This window comes from Uloborus diversus, chromosome 1 (assembly GCF_026930045.1).
Source record: "Uloborus diversus isolate 005 chromosome 1, Udiv.v.3.1, whole genome shotgun sequence".
Classification (NCBI taxonomy): Eukaryota; Metazoa; Arthropoda; class Arachnida; order Araneae; family Uloboridae; genus Uloborus; species Uloborus diversus.
In genome coordinates this window covers 151760231-151787291 of record NC_072731.1, presented here as the reverse complement: position 1 = coordinate 151787291, position 27061 = coordinate 151760231, and the positions used below count along the sequence as shown (strand labels likewise).

Here is a 27061-nt window from a genome sequence, read left to right as displayed (position 1 = left end):
CAGGAACCAGTAAACATAAGAATTCTAAGAAATTATTAAAACCACTCTTAAAGAAATATCTAATCATGATAAAACTAAAAAAGTTTATTTGGAAATAATTTTGAACTGAATTTTCAAGCAGCATAATTGTTGCTGCGAGAATAACAAGTAACTGTGAAAGTATAGAAATAATGCAGTTTTACTTACGTAAATAATGGACATAATTATGTAAAACAAATTGGAATCTTTAAACAACCAATCATATTGAGCTATTCTCTAATCAAGAACTTAGGTTTTAATGAAGGAATACAGCATTTTAGCTATTAAAAAATAGTAAAAATATTTGCTTATGTACACAACTCAATTTCAAATGATTTCATTATTAGTCGGAAAAAATCTTTTGTAACAAACGTTGAAATGTAAAAAAAACAGTAATTAATTTAAAAATTTATAGTATATAACTTGGTTTTAAAATTAAAGAATTTTAAAGTCTGAAAAAGAAAAAAAACCCCTTCATATAATCTAAAGCGACAGCGAAAGATAAAATGGCAAAAAACAAAAGTTGATTTTCATTTAACATTCAATTTTAGTAATTAAATCAAAAATGCCAAGTAAAATACCTTTCAGCTCTTAGCAGAATCAATTAAAAAAAAAAAAAAAAGATTTTTTCTTGAAATTGTAATTACAGTACGCAAGCTACTTCAAGACAATGAGTAAAGGCTTTAATGGCGGCTTCCTCTTTGCATGTAGGGTTGTTTATTTTACGTAGCATTAAAGGCCTGGCAGAAAAATTCAAACTACGTAAAATAAATAACTTTACAGACACAGAAGCTTAGGAAGTTTATCCTGTGGTTAATAACTTAAGATTCAATACTTTGATCTTAAGGGGGAAAAAATGCATAAACATATGTAAGTGTATAATCGCACCTCAATAATTTTACTTTTTTTAAACAAATAATTGGTGGAAAATGCATAGGAGATAAAGGTATTTGATTTCGCAAAGCAAAAAAAAAATTTTTTTTTCTTCATTTGATCAATTTTCCCTGAATGTTTATTATTTTTTCGAAATTCCCTGATATTTCCCTGATTAATAAAGTTCCCTGACTTTTCCCTGATCTCCCTGATCTGTCGCCACCCTGTTAATTTTTTTTATTTTTTATTATGCACTAGCGGTACCCGTACGGCTTTGCCCGTAGTAGAAAAACTAAAAGTTTCAATTGGTTCGCCTGTATATTTACAAATAATGGATGTTGAATTTCTCGCCAATTTGCTATGTTCATCGCCCATTTTATGATAATGCGCGCACACGTTATGATAATTTACTCGACCACGTTATGATAATTTACTACCCCATGTTATGATAATTTTGCTCGATGAAATTTCTTAAAATTGGAATAGCAAAAGAACAAAATCGAATTTTCGAGAAATTGCTTCGATGTGCTCACCCCTATCCTACGAACTAATTTGGTGCCAAATTTCAGGAAAATCGACCGAACGGTCCAGACAGAGATCCAGAGACGGAGATCCAGAGAGACAGAGATCCAGACTTTCAGCTTTATTATTAGTAAAGATTGCTTCAATGCATCCTAATATGGAAACGTGTTGACTCAGTTGGCTAGAACATCGTGTTAATAATGCGAAGTTCGTGAGTTCGAATTGGCATGGGCCGAAAAATATCGTTTCAATGATTTATTTTCTTCAACGGAATACTAACCCAAATTTACATTAAAATGTTAACCTCATTGCAGGATTCTGAGCTACAGTTCTGTTGTTGGAAACAGGAAAGGTGTCATTGATTTTAACATGGTAAATCGTTGTTTAACTTTCTAAAAATATTTCAGCAAATTAGAGGCACCAATTGAAATTTATTTTGTTGCTTTACTATGCATTTACCTTAGTGTATAGCACCTCGAGTTCGAGTGGTTGGAGACCCAGTAACTCAGTTGCTAAGAGCGTCCTGCTAACAACGCGAAGGTAAGGACCAGAAAATGTAGTTTTCGAATGACTCATTTTCCTCAGCTGAATCCTGATTCAAATTTCCATGAATAAATAGTCGTCACTCATTGGGGGAGGATTTTAAATAACAGTTGTGATCCGCAGGTTGGGAGTGAAAACCACACCTATAAACATACTGTTTTGTTTTGACAATTGAAATCAACTCCAACAAAAAGTGACACTTCGCCATTCTTCCGTACATCCTTCAAATGTAAAGATTACACAGAAATACCTTTATTTAATGCATGCTATTGAAGGTAGTGCCGACTGCTCCATAGTCAGGGGTGGATACAAACAGCCATTTGGGGGGCGGGGGGGGGGGTCTGTGTTAAAAATATAGCGTTTTGGGCAAGAAAAATGTCTACAGCTGCTTAGGTGTTAATAAAAAGCACCACATCGGCCAGGAATGAGGCACCTTGTAGGGCGCAATTTCTAGTAATTAATTTAATAAGCAGGGAAAGGAAGTAGTATTTTGAATATTTAATTTTAAAAATGATTTATGAATTGAAAAGATTACAGCACTCGTTTACATTTTATTCATAAAGTATGGATAATATTGTCAACGGTTGGGGGGGGGGGCACGACCCTCCCCTTGTATCCATCCCTGTCAGAGTACAGTTGGATATCAGTACTGTATTACTGAACACGTGTTTCGGTATTACTAGGATCACCTTTTTCAATGCAAATAAGTGTGAGCTTCTGGATGAAAAAGTCATCCCAGGAAAACAACACGGTGGAACAGGAGACAATATAAATACCCCCCCCCCCCCAAAAAAAAGGAATTTAACTAAAACAAAAAACACAAAATTATTTAATTTTCAGCACAAAGGTATTTGTTCGTAATTAATGTTTTACTTCGTTCGGATTTGTTTAATATATGGTACTAGAGGTGTAAAATTTCCGAAAATTTTCAAGCGGTGGAAAAGAAAAAAATCTAAAGTAGAAAAATTATTATTTTGTAATGTGGTTATTTATCGGCTATTTTTTCTAAGAAAAAAAAGTGTTTAATATTAAAAAATATCTAATCCATTTTTTAAATTTTTAACTGATAAGTTTGACTGAAAATTAGCCCTTCTGTCTCTGACAATAGCTTCCCTAGTTCAAATCAGCAAAAAATACTCAAATACAGTAAACTCTCGATTATTGGCAGTCGGGTTATTCTCGGGTCTTTTCACTTTTTTTTAATGGATATGTTCTAATATTATAGATATTAAATGTTTTTTAAGCTTATTCTTGTGTTATTGTTCGTTTTTAGCTTTTACATATAATTTTCTTCATATCTTTTAGCTACTAGTATCCCCTTTTATTTTTGCGTAAGATGTGATTTTTGTTAACTGTTATGTCAAGTTTTTGAAATTCGCAGCTTTTCTTCTCCTGTTAATTGTGAAAGTTTTAAATAGGAAGTTGCCATAGTTTTTTCTAATATAAAAATTTCAAATATAAGTTTGGTGCATGCATTTATCCACATGTGTTTAAACATATATTATACACTTATATAATTAACATTTCCATTAATTGATGTTAGTGACATAATTTTATCTTGAGCAAACATTTACAGCTTTAGTGAGAAAAGTAGTATATAATACTCTGATTCACAGAAAAAATTATTTTACACCTTTCATTTTCAAAGTTAGTGTTTTCATGTGGGATACCAAACAAAGAAAAAAAAGGCATTAAAAAAAAAAAAAGCATTGGCGCTGAAATCTTAAAAACTTCTGAATACATTATTTTACGCTATAATTTCAGTGTTTTTAATTTTTCCCGAGTTGAAACTTGTTTAAAAAAAAAAGCGGTGGGGAGAGAGAGGACCTATTCTCTCCCTCTCCCTTCAGAAAAAAATTCCAATTTTCCCCAGACAGTTCTCTTCGCTATGAGGTTCTTTGGAGTAATCATTGGTTACTAACCAATCAAAAATATTTACTGAGGTGTGCCTATAAAGTAATTTAAAACGAACTCAGCAAAGAATTTGAAATTAGTATTCAAATATATGCTATGAGTCTTGAAAAATGATAAATATTAACACACAGATTTTAAACCATTCTTTATATTAACAGAAACACTTAGAAAATTGTATTACCTTTAGAATTACTTCTAACTCTTGATGTTGTGGTATAAGTTGATAAGCTGCATCTTCTTCCCGCTGCTACCACATATGTGGCACTACTTCGACGCCTTCCAGTGAATTTTAATCCAGGAGCACTAGATCTTCGATTGCAACTCATATTAATATTTTTTGCAGTCCAAAATTAAGAAAGATACGATTCTTCTATTTAGTTAAAACTATTGTATTTTCAAACAACAACCTCACTCGCACGTTATAACTTTCATTCAAAATTATTAAAATAAATAAAAAAGCGAAATAAAATTACAAAACTTTATTTGACGTGCCAAAATTTTCAGATTAACCTTTTAGTTTAGAAATTCTCTTTCAGTAATGCAGCAAAATTTTAGTCTTTTCGAGCGAATACTAACACCAAGTTTAAAACGTCCGTCAAAGAATAAATAATTACATGACAACATTCATATAAACATACTTCATAAATTCAGAATACCATGCTGTTGCAATTTTTTTTTTTTTTTTTGCTAACAGTTAAGTTTTCCAAGTTAGAAAATTGCTTCCATTTTAACCATGTCGATTCCATGAAGTAATGAACATATCCAAGATCTGCGTGCGTCTGAAAGCGCGCTACTCTTCTTTTCACTTTTGAAGTTTCCGTTTCGCAAACGTTCTACATTCGCCATTAACATCTTTTTCTTTTTACTGTGGGCATCTTTTTTTTTTTTTTTTCCACACCTAAGTAGACGCGGGAAAAAGCTGGCGTTTGTAACTCGTCATAGAAAGTGGGCCGAATACGTATTTTTAGAGATTTGTTTAAACTAGTAAATAACAGATTTGGAGATGACGTATGGCCAGAAGAAAGATAAATATTCTTGGTGATTTTTCGACGTTCTTTTCCTTTTCAATGACGTCTTTTGATCATGTGAAAAACTTTTTGAAAACTATTGCTCATATTAACCGTCATTACTTGACAAAATCATAAAAATCACTCTAATTACAATATTAGGTCTCTAACAAGAAAAAAAAATGTATTAACTTGTTGATTTAAATAGACTTAGAATCAGGCCCGACGAGAGGCCATGTCAGCCCAGTCAGGAACAAGGGGCACGGGCCTTGGGAGGGGGCCCGGCAACACTGATGCAAAAAAGAAAAAAAGAAAGAAAAAAGAAGAACGAAAGGAAGAAGAAAAAGAAATTAAGAAAGAAAAAAGGGGGGAAAACTTCGAATAAGCGAAAACGTAATGATAAAGTAAAATTTTAGTCCAGTCAATGAATACATTGTAGCGTGCATGGAATATGCGATAATTTTTGACTTCAGAATAATGTTAGGGGTGGTTAGTAAGTAAGCATACTAAAAGTCCCCACCCCTAGGGGTGAGCTAAAGGTGGAAGGGAGGGAGGAAGAAAATTTTGTGTTTTTCGAGAAAATGCCAGAAACAGTATGAAAAATGTGTTTAAAATAAAAATTCAAGCTAAATAAACTTCCTATGAAACTGGTTCTACACATATTTGTCAATTTTCCCATAATTTTCCGGGTATATGTTATGAAAACTCGATGATTTTCGGAAAAATTCTCTCTTTTTGTCAAACATTTGCTCATAGTGCCTCCGAGGATCAGTATTTATGAAAATTGTCAACGACAAAGTTGTATAGCTTTAAATTTCCTTCAATTTGATATGTTATTTTGTTATATTTTACTCAACCAATCAAAAGTTACAGAGTTTCAAACACGCACTTCCTCTTTTTTCAATGAATTCGACAATCCTGATAGACAATAAAGAAGTATTTGTGGATTACTACAACAAAAATGATTAAGGGGGGGGGGGTCGTGAAATTGTGACAAGGGGGAAGGAAAGAGTAAGAATTGCGACACCAAGCATTTTTTAATACGAATATGTTTATGAAAAATAGCTTGTAAAATGAACTTTGTGACAAAAGGGAGGGGGAGGGGGTAAAAAATGTTGAAAAAAAAAAAGTGCGACATTATGTATGGGCAGTACTTTACCAAGGAATCGGACGAAGATTTGCAAAATTACGTATATGCAATATGAATTGGTGTTAGACTGAGGACGTGCAGAAAGACAACAGTATATATATGCAGTTTAAGGAAATTGATAACGACTTTGATGTAATTTAATTTGAATTTGTTGTTACTGATTATACCTAGTCTTCAAAACTGTTGGGCAAAAAGAGACACATGTATAAACCATATGGACATCAATGTCAGTTAGAAAATTGAAATGACGGACAGGAAAGTTTCTGTCCAACTTTCATAACAACATTCACCTGACAAATCCGCTAATGATGAAGCTGTTGAAAAACGAGACAAATACGCGCCAAGCTTTAGGTGAAGTTGACGTTGATATTGCGAAGACGGTCATCATGAGATGGCAAAATTCTTCGGTAGCTATCATTTTTGAGGAAGTCCTCCTGGTTGTTCTCTTGCTAGCCAAATCCCCAACTGATCACAACATTCTGCTGTCAAAATGTACCAGAAATCTAAGGTATATATCAACAGTTCTTCTTTCCCTGAATCCATTGAGGCTGCTGGGGTCATATATAGTCTCAAAGTATGGTGCTCTAGCCACAGATAAGTCCATCAACGAGTTTCGTTACAGATCATTTATCAAAGTAACTGCAAACATCAAGACTGATCTCTTAACTCTGCCGTACCACCAGGTACACCTGTAGCTAGGAACTTAATGGTGAAGTACCGGGTTGAGGGTTTGGGAAAGGAGGAATGACCAACTCGTGCCGAAACTTTCGCAATCGGATGTTGTTCCTGACGGAATCTTGAAGATGATTTTGATCGATTGCTTTTCTACAAGTGACCTCCCGGTCACTTGTAGGAAATCATCGTTAAACTAAAAATCGTCACAACATTGAATTGAAAGGGCAGTTGCAACAACGGAATCAAAATATTTATCCAGGACGAAGGGAACGACGAAGACATCAATACATTACCAATTTCTTAGAATAACTTTTCCACTGCTGGTGACATGACCCTTCCGCCTCAGAATAAAACCAAGACGTCACCTTAAAGATGATATTTTCATTTTCTAATTATTGTCAGTCCATATTCCATATAAACACTTTCAAAATATGATTAGTAATAATGTAATAAAAACTATAATTACTAAAAGGTGCTGCCGGTCAGCTGCATTTACCTTATTTCTATTATTAAAATTTTCATTATCATGCTACAGCGTCATATATTCACTTCAGTAAGAATAACGAAATTGAGTACATGCTAGAACTTCATAGTTTTTGATTGCTTGTTAGCTGGGTGTCGCGGTGATTATTCATAGGCTTCGTATTTCTTTGTCATCAGGTTTGAATTTGCAGTTCAAGTGTTCAGCCGGTGGATTTTCAAGACACAGAAAACCGTCAGGGTCCTAGTCACATGATTGTTGCACAAGATTCCTTAAGCACTTGTTTGGCACAGACACTCTGAGACAAAAAGAACGTGATAATTTTTTTTTCTTTCCCGAAAAGTATTGGTTTTTAACAACCAATACTCAGGTATGCTTTTAGTTAAGGTTAGCTTTTAACAAAGCATACCTAAAAAACCAGTGGAAATGTGATATGTATGAAAACAATTTTACAATAACGTTAGTTAACTTTCACTTTTATTCGGGACACATTTTTCCAGCCGTTTCAGAGATATAATCAAAAACCACAAAAAATGGCTCCTCCTTCCCACCTTTAACTCCCCCCCCCCCCCAGGATCGGGAACTTTCAGTATGTTCTTTCTTTTTGGGGGGGGGCGGGGGAGGGGGGCGGCATTATTTTTTCGTCAGTTATTTAAGAAGTGAAAAATACTATTGTTATAAAAAGATTTTTATCTCGGTCGCCTAAGGCTTCCATTAAAACTTGAAAGATAGGTCCTCTTCTAGTAAACATTCCTATTATTCTTTTTTATCAAAGCAATGCTTTTACATTTTAAGCTTCTACATATTTCAAGGCGTTGAAATAATGGTTTCAACTCTTAGGATTTATGTTGTGGAAGCCCACTGGTATGTCCATTCTTTTTAAGATTCAAAGATAGTATGATAAAGTATCATGAATTTGATCTCCCCCCCTGAAATAGGCATTTGATTATCTAGCAGTGATAATGCAAAGAAAAAAATATCTTCTGCTAAATGTTCAAAAATTTTCTCTGATACTGATTTCTAAACAGAGCAATGTGTTTTTGAATACATCATTTAATGCTCCGAACCAATTTAAATCAGTTTTCGCAATCGAGATTAACATTCTAACTTGATTCAGCATCTGTAGTAGGGTTTCTACCTCACTGTAAAAAAAAAAAAAAAAAAAAAACATCATCGATGTTTAAGGGTCGATATGTTTTTTTAACATTGATGTATAAGGGTTGGATGGATATTTTCCCCCAAGATCGAAATTTAAGGGTGTATGTTTTGCTAACAGTGATGCTTAAACGTTCGATATTTTTTCGATGTCCATGCTTTATAGTTTAACCAAAAATGGGGGGGGGGGGGAAGACTCAAGATCATGTTTATGGAAATACAATAATGGTAAAAAATACATCATTGATCAATGGTCGCTACATCCATCCCGTCGGAACGTTTTGTATAATATATTGTCTGAGTCAAAAGGAAAATACAAATGTGACGACCAGCAACAGGCTCTGGGCCCAGCTAGGCTGGTCCTAGTCAGTTTATTAGTCCCCAACGAAGATCAATGGCTCTCTTATCCACCCACTTGCTCATTACCGCCTCTTCCGATAAGCTGCTGTAAGACCCTACTAAGGTAGTAATTTTTCCTAATTTCCAAGTTAGCATGAGATTTGAAAAGCTTAAAACAATGACCCCTCTTCCTGCTTTCCGTGCAAAAATTTAACGCATTAACATATTTCATCATCATAAATTTAAATAACTGAATCATGTCCCCTCTGACTCTCCTTTGTTCCAGGCTATACATTTTTAGCCTTTTAAGTCTAGTATCATAATCTAAATCTGAAAGTCCCCTTACTAGTCTACTAGCTCTTCTTTGAACCCTTTCCAATACAATACGGAGATATCTTTCCTGAGATAAGGAGACCAAAACTGAACAGCATACTCCAAATGAAGTCTTACTAAACTCCTATTTTAAGGCAGAAGAACCTTCTTAGATTTGTTTGAAATAGATCTATTGATAAGCCCGAGCATTTTGTAGACTTTGTTACTTGCAATGCTGCACTGTTAACTAAACTTGAAATCCTGATTTATTAAAACACCAAGATCAATAATAGCCCGGTCAATTTAGACATAAAAATAGTGATCAAATAACAAAAATTCCGGGAAAGCTAAATTTTTGTAGGGACGTTGGGCTTACTATTACAAATAAGGTGCCAAAAGTCCCCATCGATCCCATGTGCGCTAAAAAAGTTATTCGGGGTCAAAGGTCAAAATTTTAGGTTTTTTCGATTTTTCTCAAAAACGGTAAGTTTTATCGAAAAGTACCGCACACCAAAGTTGTAGATCTCAAAATTCTCTATAAAAATAGTCCTTATGATTTTTATCTCCAAGACCAAACCTTCCCAGATATTGCGTACTCTCAAAACACAGCCAGTCATTTACAGAATCCCCTCTACTTGCGTGGCTTTGAATAACATCTGGCTATTCTAGTCCGTGTGGCATCGTTCACGTACCCATAGGGGCCGGACCTACTAAGGGCATGGGCGCACCCCTCAATATCGTGGAGCCCCCCCCCCCCCTAAAAAGCAAGAGCCCCCTCCAAAAACTGAGAAAAATACCCCTCAAAACTGCCCCCCTTTAAATGTGTTTTGAGCTCTCAAACTGTAACCACATTTCATACAATAAAACATAGTTTGGCTGGCGAGTCGCATTATTATCTTGACTTCTGACAATGTTTGGCCTTAGTGATACATTGTGAGTAAGATTTCTGGATTCTAATCTGACTCTAAGAAATCCATCTCTCTTGGTTAGACAACAAACTGTGTTTGAAGCTTCTTTGTCTAATTTTACGCATCGTCTCACTGCTTTAGTATAACGTGAGGTATTGGAAATCATATAATTCAGTAGTTACGCCCTCAAGCACCATTTCTTTTAAAGTTTTATCTGATATTCCTTTTTTAAGAAGATGATCCGCGTTTTCCCACTTCTGCTTATCAAAAAACTCAAGTTCAAATCTGAAATTGTAAATTTTCGCTATACAATTGAATTTTTTAAACTTGCCATCGTACTATGTTTAGAACATCAGCTCTTGTTCTGCAAACTGGTAACTTTGAGAATTTAAAAAATATAACACTAGGCATTGCGGATGACCATCATCAGAGAACTTGTTTCAAGACGGATTACGACGATCAGTTCGAAGATGGACAATGAACATGTATAATTCCAGATTTCAATTTTGAAGCAGAGAGACTGCCATGAGCTCATCGATAAGCAGAACTGGTAAAACTCGGCAGCTCCCTCTTTCAAAAAGGGGACTTCCGATAAAACTTTGAAAGAAATTGCTTGGTGGCGTACCTACTGAGTAGTATGGTTTTCAAAACTTCACGTCATACTAAAGCAGCGAGACGATAGGTAAAATAAGAAAAAGAAGTGTCAGGTACTCAAAACCTCACATGTCATACTAATGCAGTGAGACGATAGGTAAAATAAGAAAAATAAATGTCAGGTACAGTTTGCTGCCTAACCAAAAGGGATTATATAAATGGATGATATAAATGGATTTATTCGAGTCAGATTAGAATCTAGAAATATTAAGCCACAATACCATCAAGCCACAATTTCAATCAAGACTGAAAATTATGAGAAGTAAAATAGTTCAACTCGCATGCCAAACTTATGTTTTATTGTAATCAATGTGGTTACAGTTTGAGGGCTCAAAACCCATTAAATTTTTTTTAGCAACGTCTTTTGTTTCAAAGGGTGACTGATGTGGGCTGTTGCAAGCCACATTATTTAAAAATTTTTATACTTAAAATTTGTTCTCTATCATAGGTAAATTTGACATTTTGAGCCTAAGTTATCTGCTAAGTGGAGAATTAAAAATTTTTTTAACTAGATAAGAAATGCTTTCACTACTTATTTTTTTTTCGTATCTATGTAAGAATTAATTAATATGAAAGCAAACTTTTACAAATCATAACTTCTAATATTTTTTTCTCTAAGTACGGAGCCACACGATGCTATTCAATTCTGACTATATTGGTCAAATTCAAGACTCAACGCATGTGTGGAACTTAAAAATACAGTTTATTATTAAAATGATTTTATGCAATGTGTAATCTACACAAAAAGCCTACTCTTAAGACGATAACATCAAATTTCTCAAATTTTGATATTTGATGAAATTATTATAACTTTTTCCAGTTTTTATGCATTAATGGTCAATTTCGAGGCGCGAGCGACACCTCAAGATATTTTTTGCGGTCGAAATCCTTTTGTTGAACCAAATATCTCTACAAAGGGCAACTTTTCCGGGCTATTAGCGTTTATCAGATTTTGATTTTTTTTAATCCACCCTAATGAGCATGGTCAGTACTTCAAAAGTAAGTAGTCCACCTCGAACAAGAGCGGGATTAAGTGAATCTGAATCCAGCTTTTGTTGTAAAAAACACTGCTTATTTTGTGGCGAGGAAGCGGATGAAGAGGCTGAAAAGAACAAAACGCAGAATTATCGCAGAAAAATTTATAAAGTTTCCACACTTACATTCAAAGAATCCCTTTTAAAATTAGCTAAAGATCGTTCTGAGGTGTGTCAAAAGTTGCTCTTGCACGTTTTAATTTTGAGTATGATTTAGTCGCTGCTTTATGAATTTTTCTTTTATTATTCTGTGTTTCTTCTTCTCAGCCTCCTCATCCGCTTTACAGCCCCAAAATAAGCGGTGTTTTTAAAAACAAAAGCTGGATCCAAATTCACTTAATCGCGCTACAGTACGAGGAGGACTTATTTTTGAAGTACTGGCCTTTTTATCCTCACGTTGCTGCAGAGATTGAATTTTTCCGGGTGTATGATTTTCAGCAATCCACGCGAATTGTAACGGACTTTTGACTTCTTAAATAATCAGCATTCTTATAACTTCTCACGAGACTTGCATCGATTAAAGTTTGCATTCCATAACTGCCCAGCACAACAGTTTCACATTCAGTCAAAAGTTTATTGCAAATAAAGCGAAATTGTTACATTTTTCTTAAATATTGATTAGCACAAACAACAGTAGACCTTGTGATAAATACGTTTATTCACTCGAACTGCACGTTTAACTCTAAAAGAAGCAGGTACGTCAGGGGTGCCCTCCCCCCCCAGGAGGGGTCATGGCCCAGACTGCGCCATCGAAATTTTTAGGGGGATTGTTTTGAGGAGTATTTTTCATTTGGGGGGAGGCATGCTTTTGGGGGGGGGGATTTCATCGAAAATGAGGGGGGTGCGCCTTTGCTCTTAGTGGGTTGGGCACCTCTGGGTACGTGAACGATGCCACACGGACTAGAATAGCCAGATGTTATTCAAGGCCACGCGAGTAGAGGGGATTCTGTAAATGACTGGCTGTGTTTTGAGAGTACGCAATATCTGGGAAGGATTGGTCTTGGAGAAAAAAATCATAAGGACCATTTTTATAGAGAATTTTGAGATCTACAACTTTGGTCTGCGGTACTTTTCGATAAAACTTACTGTTTTTGAGAAAAATCCAAAAAACCTAAAATTTTGACCTTTGACCCTGAATAACTTTTTTAGCGCACATGGGATCGATGGGGACTTTTGGCAACTTATTTGTAATAGTAAGCCCAAGGTCCCTACAAAAATTTAGCTTTCCCGGAATTTTTGTTATTTCAATTGTCTAAATTGACCGGACTATAACATTTTCTGCCTGACTAATGACCCAATTTTGTAAATAATAATTCGTACGCTTTTTCCATGACCTAAGTGTAGCACTGTGACATTTCCCTACATTAACCGCCATACCCCATTTATCTGTCCACTTTGTAATATGATCTAAATCCTCTTGAAGCTGTTTTACTTGTTTTTCATTTTTTACAATCCTCATAACTTTTACGTCATCAGCGAAACAATTCATGTTTCCAGGAGTTGACTAAGTCTTAACTCTAATATTCCGCGTTATTCTACTTGTTTCCTACTTAACCCCTCCCCCACCCCCCTTTTATAAGTCGTTGCCATATAAATTATAATTTTACTTTAAACATGTACCTAATCATGCTGTTAGAAGAATATATGTTAAATTTCTAAACAATTTACAAGCTTTGAATATATTGTGTGCTTTCAGTATATTTGCAAAATTCTTCCTTGTTATTCAGTTGCAAAAAATTTTTCTAGAACACCTTTTTATTCTTAATATTAATCTTTTTTTTTTTTTTTTGTTATCTCGTTCGAAAACGTATACCAATTTCTCAAACTAGTTCGCATTAACATAAGAAAGATCACATTTTTTGTTTTTGTATTATTCGAGGGAAAATTAAGAAGAGTTACGCAATTATTCTAAATAATTTGTTTTGATGTTCGAATGTTTTCGTATTTTGAATTTATGCACCAGTTGCATATTCCTTTGTGTTATTTAATTTGAAAATAAGTTATTTTAAATAATTCGTAGATATTCCTTATATTATGATTATCATTGACTTTTCATTGATCTCAAAAACCTTAGACATTTATTAATACAGACAAATTTATTAATACATACTGTGATATCACTTCTACCACAGAAGTATTAATATGAGTTCACTATGTTTTAATAAATATATTAAAATATTCGATGTTATAAAACATGTATGTTTCAAAATATCGATGTTCTTTGGCTAATGTATCGATAAACATCGATGTTTTCATCTTGAACATCAATGTTTGTTTTGTCATCGATTTCGCACCTCTAATTTGTAGCACTAAACATTGCTATTGCTGCCCGTCTTGACATTTTCGTTTTCTGAATCTTCTAAACAAGCTCAACCTATGGCTTGCGAAGCCGATCCATGTGGCCTGTTATTTTGTCCAATGTTACAAATCGAAAAGCACCATTAGTGATAATGACACAAATTTAGAGTCATATATTCAATAATTGGTATATATATATATATATATATATATATATATATATATATATATATATATATATATATATATATATATATATATATATATATATATATATATATATATATATATATATATATATATATATATATATAAAACATGTATTTAATAAATAATGATAACAACAATTATTGGGCAGTAATTTTCTTTCCTTTTTTTCATATTTTCCCGCGTTATTTAGAAAATAATGAAATGTTTTGACTTTTTATGTATGTTCTGGCCCGCGAGAATGTTTTTAAAATGAGATGCGGCCTTCGGGCAGAAAAAGGTTGGCCATCACTGTTCTAAACTCTTTTCTCTTTATCAACAAACATCTTTTTAGAAGGAAAAAAATCGTAAAATTGATTTGCATAGGCAATATCAATTACATGATTGAAGTTAATGTCCTCTGTTTTATTTTCTAAGTAAATGTGTATCTCTTTTTGTTTTTTCTCAACGGCTTCCGTCATTCAAATAATAACTCTAATTTCTGAAGGTATAGCGCAGTAGACTTTGCTTAAGAATTCTGGCTTTCATCCAAAATTTAGCTATCTCTGCTACAATGACTCTTGACGCTTTTCGCACTGAAATTTTCAAGTCAACCCAGAGTGATAAAAAGAAAATCTCAATGTCATACCGATTGAATTTAATTCACCACCAGACGGTTGAGTGATGTGATCACAACGAGTTTTGAAGATCATACCCAGGTAGCACAAACCATCGGATTTACGTTGGAGAAAGGTTGAAAATGCATCGCAATGGTTGGAAATATGTTTTGGTTAGATATTGTTTTTTTTCATACGCTCATTCGATCATTCAAAGCATCGGAGGATGGTTTAAAACCAACCTATATCCGACTAAACGCATTCCCAACTTATTTCTAACCTTCAAACCTGTTTCACATTTATGCCCATTCATTGCAAGCTCGTTGCTGATTTGCGCGTTCTGCGAAGCGTGCGTAAATGCGTCCCATAAGCCCCCCCCCCCCCCGCCTCTGCAGTCTTGTTGAGACCCAGGATTTGAAAAGGGTGAGGGAGGAGTGCGCATAGCCATTTTCTTTTCATTCCAGGGTCACATACACATTCACACGTGTCGTACTTGCTCACTGCGAATGTTCAATCCTCGCAAGTTCAAGTCTTCCAAAGTAAATCAATTCATTTTTCCAACTGTTTTTCTTTCTTTCAATAAATTTTCTCTTTTTTTAACGGGGGGGGGGGGACTCCCGATTTGGGGGGTCTCCGATGAATCGAAATTCTTAAAAATTTTTGCGCATTCGAACTGTTTTTTTTTTTTTTTTGATAGATGCTTTAACTAGTTTTCTAGAGAATTTTGTGAATGCTTTGAATTTGTTTCAGAATTTCGTGTCGTTCCTTTGCTTAGCCTTGAAGGTAATTTTAAACGCACAATATTTAAAAACAGTTTGCTAGTCATACAAATTACACGTGCAATTTACCATAGAAATAAAATTGTGTCTTTGAATGAACTTTTCTCGTTGATGGATAAAATACATTAAAATTCCTTCCATAATAATAAAATGAAAAAAAAAAAAAAATCAATGAACATGAACTTTTGAATGAAATGGGAGAGTATAATATAGTTCGGCAAAACAATAAAATAAGTACTTTTCATGATATTCAAGTTTAACCTACGTCATTTTAATTGTTATGAAGATTTACTAACTGAACGTGTATGCGTATGATTTTTTTTTTTTTTTTAATTTTTATTCTTATTTCAGGTCAAAGCAAAATTGAACCTTCAAACAAGCTAGGTTATTTTTCATGGCAGAATTTTAAAGTCAAAGATTTTATTCTGTCTTAAGAATAACCTTGCTGGTAATTAATATTTCCTGAAAAAGAAAAAAGAAACTAATGTATGCTTATGAAGATAATTTTCGAGTAATTATTCAGAAAAATAAAAGGTAAGAATTATAAATATCTTAATTTTTGTTCATATTTTATTGAAACGTTTGTAAATGATAGAGAAATGATAAATTGCATTTTTTTTTTTTTTTTTTTGGAGCATTTTTACTCTTTGAAACAATATATTAAAGTAATGAGTGAAAATAGTAAAAACTTTAAATGAAACAGGTTTGAGAACAATCAGAGGTAGCAATAAAGGTTATGATGTCACAAAGGGCAAAAAGTCACATAAATTATAGGTACTATACATGATGCAACTATTTATCTACTATATTTTAATTTATTTTAGCATATAAGAATTTTCATGCTTCAGCATATTTTTTTAATTTTTAGTATTTCTATTTCTACGCTTGTAAAATAATAATGATTTGATATATATTTGGTAAAGTATATTGATTTGATGAGGGGAAAATAATAAAAAATTCAAATGAAATAGGCTGGAAAGCAATCTGAGGTAGCACACTATTAAGGTTGCGCATATTAAATTTCAATAACATTGGGAAATAGTTACTTAAATGTTGATTTTTCATCAGAATAGCGTCGGAAAATAATCAGTCTAACGTTGCAGCTAACGTTGGAAAATTGTTGGATAAGCGTCGAAATTTATATTGGGATAATGTTAAGAAGTGTAGTTTAACTGTTGTAATTTACATTGGAATAACGTTTGGAATTGGTTGGTTCACCGTTGCATTTTACGTAGGAACAGCGCTGGAAAAATGTTGAGATAACGTTGGAAACCAATCGTTGGATAACCGTTTTCCGACGGTGCACTTTAACGTATGTTCTAACGTAAGAGGCCGACATAAGTCTAACGTAATAAGCTAACTTTGGCCGAATGTTCGTGTGCTAGCTGGGTATCCCCGACGTTTTCTAATGGTTTTAGGAAAAATATCTAGCTTGTTGTAATAAATCAAATTACAAAAGTGCACAATACACAAAAGTAAGATTAATTTATGGAGTTTTGGGTAAACATCCGAGTAGATATTAAGACGGTTAAAATTTAAATTGAGATTTAAAAAAATGTTAAAATATGCTATATTAGAGCACGAAATGAAAAAAATTAACTGAAAACATTGAAGTACTTAAAATTGAGACAGCCTTAAAAAAAAAAAAAAAAAAAAAAGGGAATGATTCCATTCCACGGATGAAATTCCAGGAATGATGAAAATACGCAAATGACTTCGCTTCTACTCCATCGGTCGGCTTCTACTCCCTCCACCGTTGTGCTGCACTTGTATAAATGCAGCACAATGGCGCAAGTAACGCTTCAAAATAAAACAAAATAGCATTTAAATAAAAAAAACAAAAGGCAAAACAAATCGCAGTATTTATATATTTCCTACTCACAACGGATTTCATTTAAATTTTCTAAACCATACCCAAACAAAACGCCCAAAAATATCATTTCCAGAAAAAACCCATAAGATGCAAAAAGACTTACTGACTGCAAAATAAGTAACTTAATAAAAACAAGATAACAAAAAAAAAAAAAGAACAAGATGTGAAAAAAATGTGTTGTCTGTAAAAATAAATGATACATAACTCAGTTTTCATAATTTCATTGGTCACGCCACAATGTTACACGTGAGTCGTAACGTATGTACCAATTACAAAAACAAATATAATGAGAAACGTCAAAGTGACTGCCGAAAATAATAAACAAAATTGCTCAAAGGGGGGGGGGACGAAGCATATCAATGTAAGCAAAGGGTCATATAATTTTTCAGGAGATCGCTTTAATTTACGAATAATATTGCATAGGGTACGATCCCGAATTTTATTCAGTAATCGTTTTAAGACCAACTACTTCTAAAAGAAAGGCTTTAAAAGTTTTACATCCGTAGTGTACTTACTTTTTAAAAATCGAATGACAAGTCAAAAGAAACAAACAAAAAAACCTTTTGGCAACATTTATTTAAATAAAATTAAGATAAATACTTAGCACTGTCAATAGCATATAGTCTTTACATTTATGCACAACTACTTAATGTTTTTACATTGATTGGTTCATGTCAAAACTACTCGCTATTAATTGCCTAGATTGACTTCATAATCACAAAACAAAAGTTACATTATAGTAGTCTTAATTTTATGAAAATATTTATTACACTGTATATCGATAAGGCGGAAATGGAAGCACATGATTTATAATATTGCTAAATACATTTCTTCATCCTATAATCCATTTGGAAACATCAACTCAACTTTATATGCTTTTGAACAGATTTTTCAAAGTCAGAAAGTTAAGTTGTAGATTAAAGATATTCAAACACAAATATCTACAAATTTTCAATCAGAAATAACAAAATGAAAAGGAATTTTGAATATGCACTTACATAAATTACATGAAAGCCCTTATTTTAAAACAATTTTTTGGTGCTCGGTTCAAGACACATCCAGCATAATCTACAAAATACCGAAAATAAGTGCAGCTACTTGCTGATATTCGATGTCGATTTCCATATCGGAGAATTAAGATACCCGTAATAATAGCAACCCTGTACAAAAAACATACTACAATGTATATCAATTCTTAAAACTAGATTTTTGATGTTTTGATCAACACATGATGTTTTGATCAACAATCAAGTTGCAATATCATTGAAATTGAAATGCTGATGGGAATAATAAATCACATATTAGCGGACTTTTTTTTGCATACCTTGCTAGACATTTACTAGACTTCATTGAAGCAAGTTTTTTTTTTACTGTTTTGTTGTATAATACAGGTAAAAGAAAAATAAAAGTTAGTTGATAAAAGTCCAAATATTCTCTAATTAATATAAAGAAGGATTTCCTAATATTTTTGCACTCACAGAATCCTTTTAGTTATGTAAAAAGCTCTAGAGGTCAGGTCTGTCGTTCATACTTTAGTTTGAAAATCTTCATTTTAACTGAATAATGATAAAAAGAAGAGAGACAAAGAGAACAATAACACAGTTAAGTAAACAAATAACTCTTAAATCAGGTGTGATAGTAGATTCAAGAAAATTTTTCTGAAGACAGTGTGAAACTATGAGAAAGCTCGCCCCCCCCCCCCTCTCCCTAAAAACTCTTCAAATATGCATTATTGTCATATATATACTACTCTAGTTGCGTAATGTTCATTTATTTCTTCGGAAAGGTTTATGTCACATTTAATTCATTTCTTCAGAAAATGTATATTACTTTTATCATTTTAATTGCAATTTTTAAAGGAACTATACAGTTCTTGCTCCCTCGTCAAAAACCGCTGTAGCAGCAAAAAGAAGGTAAACTTTTAAAGAAATCTTTTCAACTGCAGATTGAAAAGCAAAAAGTTAAGGTAAAATTCTTAATAGGATCGCTACCGGGAAGAAACATCGACAATGCATACAAAATCTCCTTGAAATCTTATCATTTAAAAATTCGAAAAAAGATTTGTAGCTTAGAAAACCTATTGCATAGTCTACTTACTTAATGAAATAGCCGACCACCATGTAAGCTCCCCCCCCCCCACACACACAACTATCATCAAATTTGCTATTAGAAGCAGAATCACGGGAAACCCCTTCACTTTCTCAAGTATACCTCCAAATTCTGAAAGTACACGGTGTTAAATTATTTAAATACTAATATACTAATTGTGTTAAGCAGAACGAGTATCGTTTAAGAAAGTTGTATTCGTATTTTCTCGCTTCCTCAGAAAAAATTGTTCTAAAAGGCAAAGTTATGTAAGATGGAGCATGGACATTTTGTCGCATCGAACGATCGCGAAGTGATGATATTGATCGCTAAAAACTTCATACAATAAATATTAAAGCATTAGACTAGAAAAAAAAAGGACATTTATTCAGAATAAAAATAGTGAGAGCGGGAAAGAGTTGGTTGTAAAACGGGAGTCCCCTGCCAAAAACTAGACAGATGGCAAGATTAAAAAGGAAGGGAAAAACAGAAAGGAAAATAAAAACAATCACGAAAGAGATGAAATTATGTAAAATAATTTTATTTGTTAAACTAGTCACTTTTGTTGAATGTATCACATAAGTTCTTGAATATAGCACAAAGAAACTTTTGTCCTTTTTTTGTTATAACTCGTGAAATTGATAATTCTTTAATGCTTCTAACAATCTAAATGTCTTGTGCTAGGGGGAAAACACGTTATTTTAAAAGAAATGCAAAAGTTGTTAATCAACATTTTAAAAGAATGGAAATAAAACATGATTAGCAAATTTAAAGAGGAACTGTACCATTTTCGCACTCGTGCATAAGAATGGTCCGCTTCTACGATCGTGATTTTTACGTGCAGATTGGTTTTCACTATTGCAATTTTTAAAAATTATTGCTTCTATTTCAGAACAATAACATTAAATTCTTCTTTTTGATTGCTCGTTGCCTTATTGCACTCTATATCTTGAAGTGAGATAGAAAATTCATGCGCTCAAATATTCGGAGAATTTGCGTATCTGGTATAAGTCGTTTCCTGAAAAAATCTGAGATTGTTCTGCAGCACGGACCGCAATTTTTGGTTTACTCTCGATTTAGGGCTTATTTCAATCTCAACATTGATTACATGTGGATTTTTCATGCATTCTTTATCCCATTATGGTTTTTTCCCTTATTTTTTCGATGATGGAACATTGGTCATCCAATGGCATAGTCGGTAACATTGAAGGCTTCTGTGTCAAGAGCTAAGGCTCAAATCCTGGCTAAGCATGGGTATTAACATTGAAGGCTTCTGCGTCAAGAGCTGAGGCTCAAATCCTGGCTAAGCATGGGTGTTATTAACTGATACAAAATTTTTCCTGATATTCTCTGGGTAGTTTAGATCTTATTCAAATCTGCAAGTATCCCAGTGATCCATAGGCAAACTTCGTGCTTAGCCTATTTAACCAAACTATGCACAAGGTGGTTGGTTGTTTCGGTTACTACCACAGCATGTTGGGACATTTCTAACCAAACCTCATAGCAGTAATTAAAAAAAAAAAAAAAAAAAAAAAAAAAAAAACAAGAAAATGTACATCAATTTTTGAATGCCCCCCCCCCCACCCCTCCTCTCTTTTAAACCCCTCTGAGCGGCATGCTGACTCAATGTTAAAACTTCATTGGCTAGCATCAGTACACTTAGGCTTGCCACCGAAACGGTTAATTAATATTGAAGGGGGGGGGGATGTAGTTTTTTATGCCTTCCCGCCCATACATAAAAATAATTGAATCTTCAATTTCATGTAAGAGGTTGCCCTTTTCTTTGCTGTTTCTTTTATTATTTTTTAACTAGTCTTATAGAATAATTGTGACTGTTTTGTATATTGTTGACAATTAAAAAAAAAAAACAGAATTAGATATGAAATATTGATATAATCAAGGCTCAATTTCTAATGAAAGAAGCGCAGGAACTTTATAGTCCCTAAAACTTATTTTAACGCATAAATATCCTTCGACCAAATTTTGAAAAATCACATAAAATTCAAAAGAAATACAGGAGTTGGGCTCCTTTGAGCTCCCATGTAAACTTTGCCACGAATCCATTAACAAGTTTATACTTATGTGAAAGCAACATAAAGTTGTAAAGGTTCATTTTTTAAAGGTTGCACATTTTTAGAAGCGTTCCTTAAATGACAGATTTGAAAACAATATCCTAAATAGCCTTCAAGAACTTTTTCCTTGATTGTGGGCTTCAAGATTGAGAGCCGAACCTGACAAAAAAGAAGCTTCTTCATAGGATGTTCTTAAGTTTACTCTTGATATATTTTTGAAGAGTGAAATATTCAAAATGTTTTCCATCGCACAACCTTTGTTCTCTAGTCAACACTATAATGCTACACAACCAAAAAAATAAAAATTTGGAGTTTGATCCAAATGCATGAAGAAAAGAAATAATTTTTAAATTACTTAACAATACTATTTTTTAAATACCAATTTTAAAACTCTGGGGTGCTCCCCCCAAGCACAAGGGCGTACCCCCTAAATATCCAGAAGACTCCCCCAGGAGCAAAACCCCTCCCTCACAAAAAGAGAAAAATACACTTCAATCCCCCCCCCCATAAAAATTTCAACGCCGCAGTTTGTGCCATGACCGTAATACTAGAGACCGTAATACTAGGTGGGTACTAGAGACATACTGAGTAGCACTTTGGCCAAGTACCGAGTACTCAGCCTTTCACTACTCGACCGAGTTACAGAGTACCGAGTTCCAATTATGTTTTAAGAAGAACCACAACACACACGTGACGAATTTTGAACTCATTGGAATAGTAGTACAGACCTCCATGTCCAAATAATAGTTTTTAAAACAAAATTCCAGCTGAAATTTAATTACGCATTATTGAAAAGCTTTTGTTTGTGTGTCAATAATTTTACAAATGAGTTATTTTTTAAACTAAAAATAAAAAATACATAAAAGGTAAGATTAATCAAGCTGGAATTAAAACAAATTATATCAATCTATACTTCTAGTCCGCTAAATGTAAATCATTTTTAAAAGCAAATGGAACAACGTTAAAAAAACAAATGTGCAGGAGCACTCCAGACATGTGTTTCTGCATTACAAGGAGCATCTTTTTCAGTGCATAAAATGTGAGCTAATGAATGTAAAAAAATCCAACTTTTGTCGGATGTCTTTTTTGACGGATGTCTTTAAATCTATAAGCTCACATTTTGTGCATTGAAAAAAGCATTCCTTGTAATGCCAAAACATGTGTCTGCAGTGTTCCTGCACATTTGGCTTTTAACATTGTTTTATTTTTAAGTAAAAGGTATTTTCTGTACTTACCTTTTTTGCCCCATTTTTAATAAATAAGTTTAACTTTGGGGCATTAAAATATAAGATTTACTTCATTGAAGCATAACAAACTTCATTGTTCTCAAAATTTGAATTTGTCTTTTAAATTTCAATTGTAAATGATTGCAGTATATTATATGTTTGTACTTTTTTATTAATTGTAATCTGCAATTTCTTGAACAATATCCAATTTTTTACAATTACTTGACATTGGCCGAGTACCTGATCAAAATTTGGCCGAGTACCGAGTAGTTACCGAGTACTCGGTACATCTCTAGTGGGCACCCCTGTAAAACTTCAACTTGTGCACTAAATCCTATAAATTTAGTTTGATTTTAATGTTGTGCAAATTATTTTCAGATAATGCTTTCTTCTAATATATTTATCTACACAACCTTCTTTTCTTTTTTTTTTTGCTATTGACTTAAATGAGGTCTAAAATATCTCTCTCCTCCTGTGAAAAAGGAAACAATGGGAAGAGAAAAATCTACATAATACTTTATAACTCCTTGCAAAATCTGCTATATCCTGGTCTGTATGATTCCCTGATGTAGCAGGTTTGAATTTACCAAAAATGCTTGGATGATCAAACAGAAAAGGATTCAAGTACTAATTTTAATCATAACACAAACTAGCAAATTTATCTGTTAATTCATTTTCTAGGGACTCAGAAATATGCCTTCATTGTCACTGCCTGGTAAAACTCTCACACAAATCCTTGATATGTTCTTTGCCTGCCCTGTGTGAGAAAGACTTATATTAACTCCAACAAATCAGCTTGAGTCTCAGAACTTGACATTGTCGGTGGTGTAGTAAGAGGGTTACAATCTCTTAAAGAAGCAAGTTGCTCAAGCACAAGGCGGCAAAATTTTAGAGGTGGCAAAGTTTAAACTTTTTTTAAAAAAATCTTTTAAACATTTACAGCTAACTGGTACAGTAAACTCTCGATTATCGGCGGTCGGATTATTTACAGGTCTTTTCACATTTTTTAAAAAACTGCGATGATTTACAACTAACTGAATTTTTTTCTTGTAAAAATTTAAGATATATACTAATATTATCGTCATTAAATGTTTTTTAAGCTTATGATTGTGTTAGTATTCATTTTGAGCTTTTTCATCTATTTTTTACATTTAATGTTATTGTTTTTAGCTATAATTCAAATGAATGTGTGAGTTCTATTCATATTTTTTAGCTATTATATACACTAGTATTGCTTCTTATCTATTATTCAAACTATCCACAGTTACCGTGCCACCCTATTTTGCAGACAATCGGGAGTTTAACTATATTTAAAATACAACTAAACCACCTACACAAATGAATTAATTTTCTGTATGTGGTAAGAGGATTATCTGTTGACAATTGTTCAAGTTTTCAATGAAACGTACATGTAAAACTACAGCATATCGTCGCCTCAGAGCAATAGTAGGATATCTTAGTGTTATTCCTGGGATCAGTTGTCTTACTGCTGCTCTGAGACGACAATATGTGAATGACAATTGGTTAAAAATCAAGTTGATGACCTTCGAAATTTCTGTGGATAACACGATGAATAAAGCAGCGGGGTGGGGCGGGGGGTGTCATTTGTTTAGACTACAAATTACCTTAAATATAAACCCACATGCATGTAAATGACCCCTTCCCTCAATAAAAATTCCCAAAAATTCTCTGCTATTCTGCTGGATGAAATTCTACACATGGCTTATGAAACACAGACAGATTTTAGAGTAATAAAGTATCTTATGAGCCATAAAATGAAAGATGATTTTTTTTAATACTTTTAGCATGCAACAAATGTTTTGACTCCTATTTAATACTGATTTAAAACTCAATTATTTAGAAATAAATTGAAACTTTTTATAAAATTTCTGCTTTTGGACTTTTGTCTCTTTTCAAAACAGCACAGTGATTCATTAATGAAAAAAGTCTCAATCAGCATTCATTTTGAAAACCTTCAAGAATGGAAAAGAAAACAAAATTTCTAATAGAAAAACATGACTAAATTCAATGATTAAAATTAAATCAATCTACTTTTACATTAGGTTTAAAAAAAATATTTTATGTGAGTTCTAACATATTACTACCATGCATGTCTATCATAGCAAATAATAAATCTTTCAAACATATGTTTAATAAAAATTGAGAAAACAATCACAAAAGGAAATTACGGTAGCTTTAAACTATAGTTATTTTTTAATTTATACTATGCTTTGAAGGGAAAATTTTTTTTTCACAAGTATAATAGATAATTAAGTTTTTTTGTTGAAAAACATAACAGTCCAACATTGATATTATTTCCTTCAATTACGTTTAAGAAGTACCAATTTTTAAATGCAAGATAAATTACACAATTACAGCAAAATTAAAACTACATAAGGCCGACAGCAATAATGTGACTAAAATGTTAAAATATTTTAATTGGGTATTCATATTGCAAAAAACGACAGTAAAAAGGGGAGAATCTTTAAAATATAACTGGATTAATTAGAAGCTAGAACTTTTGGAACACCAGGAAAAAAGCCAGCTGTGGAAGACTCATTTCCAAAGCAAGGAATTTTCTCTTGAAGTGGAAGCCTCATAAAACAGTCTAAGTTAGGTACAGTAAGTTTACTGTGCTGGGAAAGCATTTGAGCCCACAAACTAAAAGTTTGATTCGAATCACCCATATGTCTGCCGTTTCCAAAAAAAGAACCCCAGCAATTCGAGAGCAGAGTTTCCGACTCGACATGGGTCTCGGGAGTGCTGTCCATTCCCTCTGCCAGCATTTCCTCTACAATGGCAATGGTATCACACTGAGCTATTTCTGAAGCTGCATAAACATCTTCTATCAACGAATCACCAAAATATAAAACTTTAGGATTCTGTGATTTACTCTTCAAACTGCAAGCCTTCTGGAGATCTTTCCAGTTACCTTGAGAGTAAATTAAATGGCTCTTCATATCTTCAGGTTTTATTCCACTGACCTCTGCATTCTCTTCAATAATGCAAAATGGCTTGTCTTTCCAAAAAAATCCAGGTTTACGTGCAAATGTCACAATAATGTCGAAATAATTTTTCCAATCTTCTCCGAGAGCGTACTCCGCAAGAAAGGAAGCCGAATCATAATTGGAGCTGGTGAGAAGAAATGATACTTTATCCTTACATACATTCTTAAGCCAGGCCTTCAAATCATCACTGCAATGCTGTAAGTATCTATCTGGATTGTGCTTCAGATCAGGAAAAAACTTGCCGCTGTTGTTCTTGAAATTATTTCTTTCATACATATAAAATAAACCATCCAGATAGTGATCCCAGAAAGAGTATTCATCCAAAGGTTTCCCATGTTGTTCATCCAAAATATCAACTATTTTTGCACAGACTATTGCTCCAGCAGTAACAAAGTAATCCTTGAACACATAAAAAGGCTCATCCAATGCAGTATTGGCAACCATCCGATGTGGTATGCCTTTGGAATCCTCCCATATTCTTTTAGGCCCATATATGCTACAGATTTCTTCAGTGGAGAGCATTTGAGTTCCGTGACTTGCTTTCACAATTTTATAATTATTGTCCAATTTTAAAAAATTTCCTTTACGTTTATCAAGGATTATCCCTTTCTGAGCAAATGACATTTCTTTATCAGTGGCATGAGCAAGGCTCTTGGGATACTCATATTTTTCAACCAAATATGAAGATAGAGTTTCATAAATTAAATTGATTAGAGGTTTTAAATTATACCTGCACAAAGTATGATCTAAATCAAAACCTATGCAGTCATAGTTTTCCAGGCAAAATTCTTGTGGACACATCCTTTGAGCATATGTTAGTTTTGTTGAATTAGACCTGAAAATAAAATGTTATTACTTTATTAAATTTAAAGGCTAACTTCATGAAGATATTAATATCATAGAAAATATTAACTTTATAACAACTCTGAAAATTTTCTTATTAATTATTACCCCTGTAGTCAGGGCTTTATTTGGAGCTGAGCTCTTGTATTCCTTTTCAATTTTAAGTGGATTTTTATTTTACATATTAGATGGAATTCAGGTCTCTTTATGCACTAAAATGTGATCTAAAGACTAATGTTGTGCTAAGCGCAAAAATCGTATCTGTAGCTTTGTTCAAAAGGAGAAATGACCACTTAAAGTTTTGCGCTTCCATGCATTTGATTCAGATGCCACTTTTTCAATATATATATATATATATATATATATATATTCCATTGGCAAACGAACCTAAAATGTTGTATTTAGGTGAAATATGTGACAAAGAACCATCTGGTGACCGTAGCTCAATTTTGACAAAAAGTGCAAATACAACTTTTGTGCTTAGCAAGA

General features: G+C 33.2%; 1 protein-coding gene across 5 annotated transcripts in view; it reads right to left on the bottom strand.

Moving 5' to 3' along the window:
* LOC129232842 (5'-nucleotidase domain-containing protein 1-like) overlaps positions 1–27061 on the bottom strand; it is a 109643-nt gene that overhangs the window by 71870 nt on the left and 10712 nt on the right. For 3 of the 5 annotated variants that reach the window (XM_054866952.1, XM_054866967.1, XM_054866960.1), the window contains exon 1: positions 4052–4683. The exons of 1 other annotated variant lie outside the window; for it this stretch is intronic. In XM_054866952.1, coding sequence (XP_054722927.1) covers positions 4052–4196 — 145 coding nt within the window. In that variant the 5' untranslated portion in view covers positions 4197–4683. Of the gene's footprint in view, positions 1–4051; positions 4684–22648; positions 26565–27061 lie in introns of those variants that run through there. One more of the 5 variants, XM_054866945.1, reaches the window with a different exon arrangement.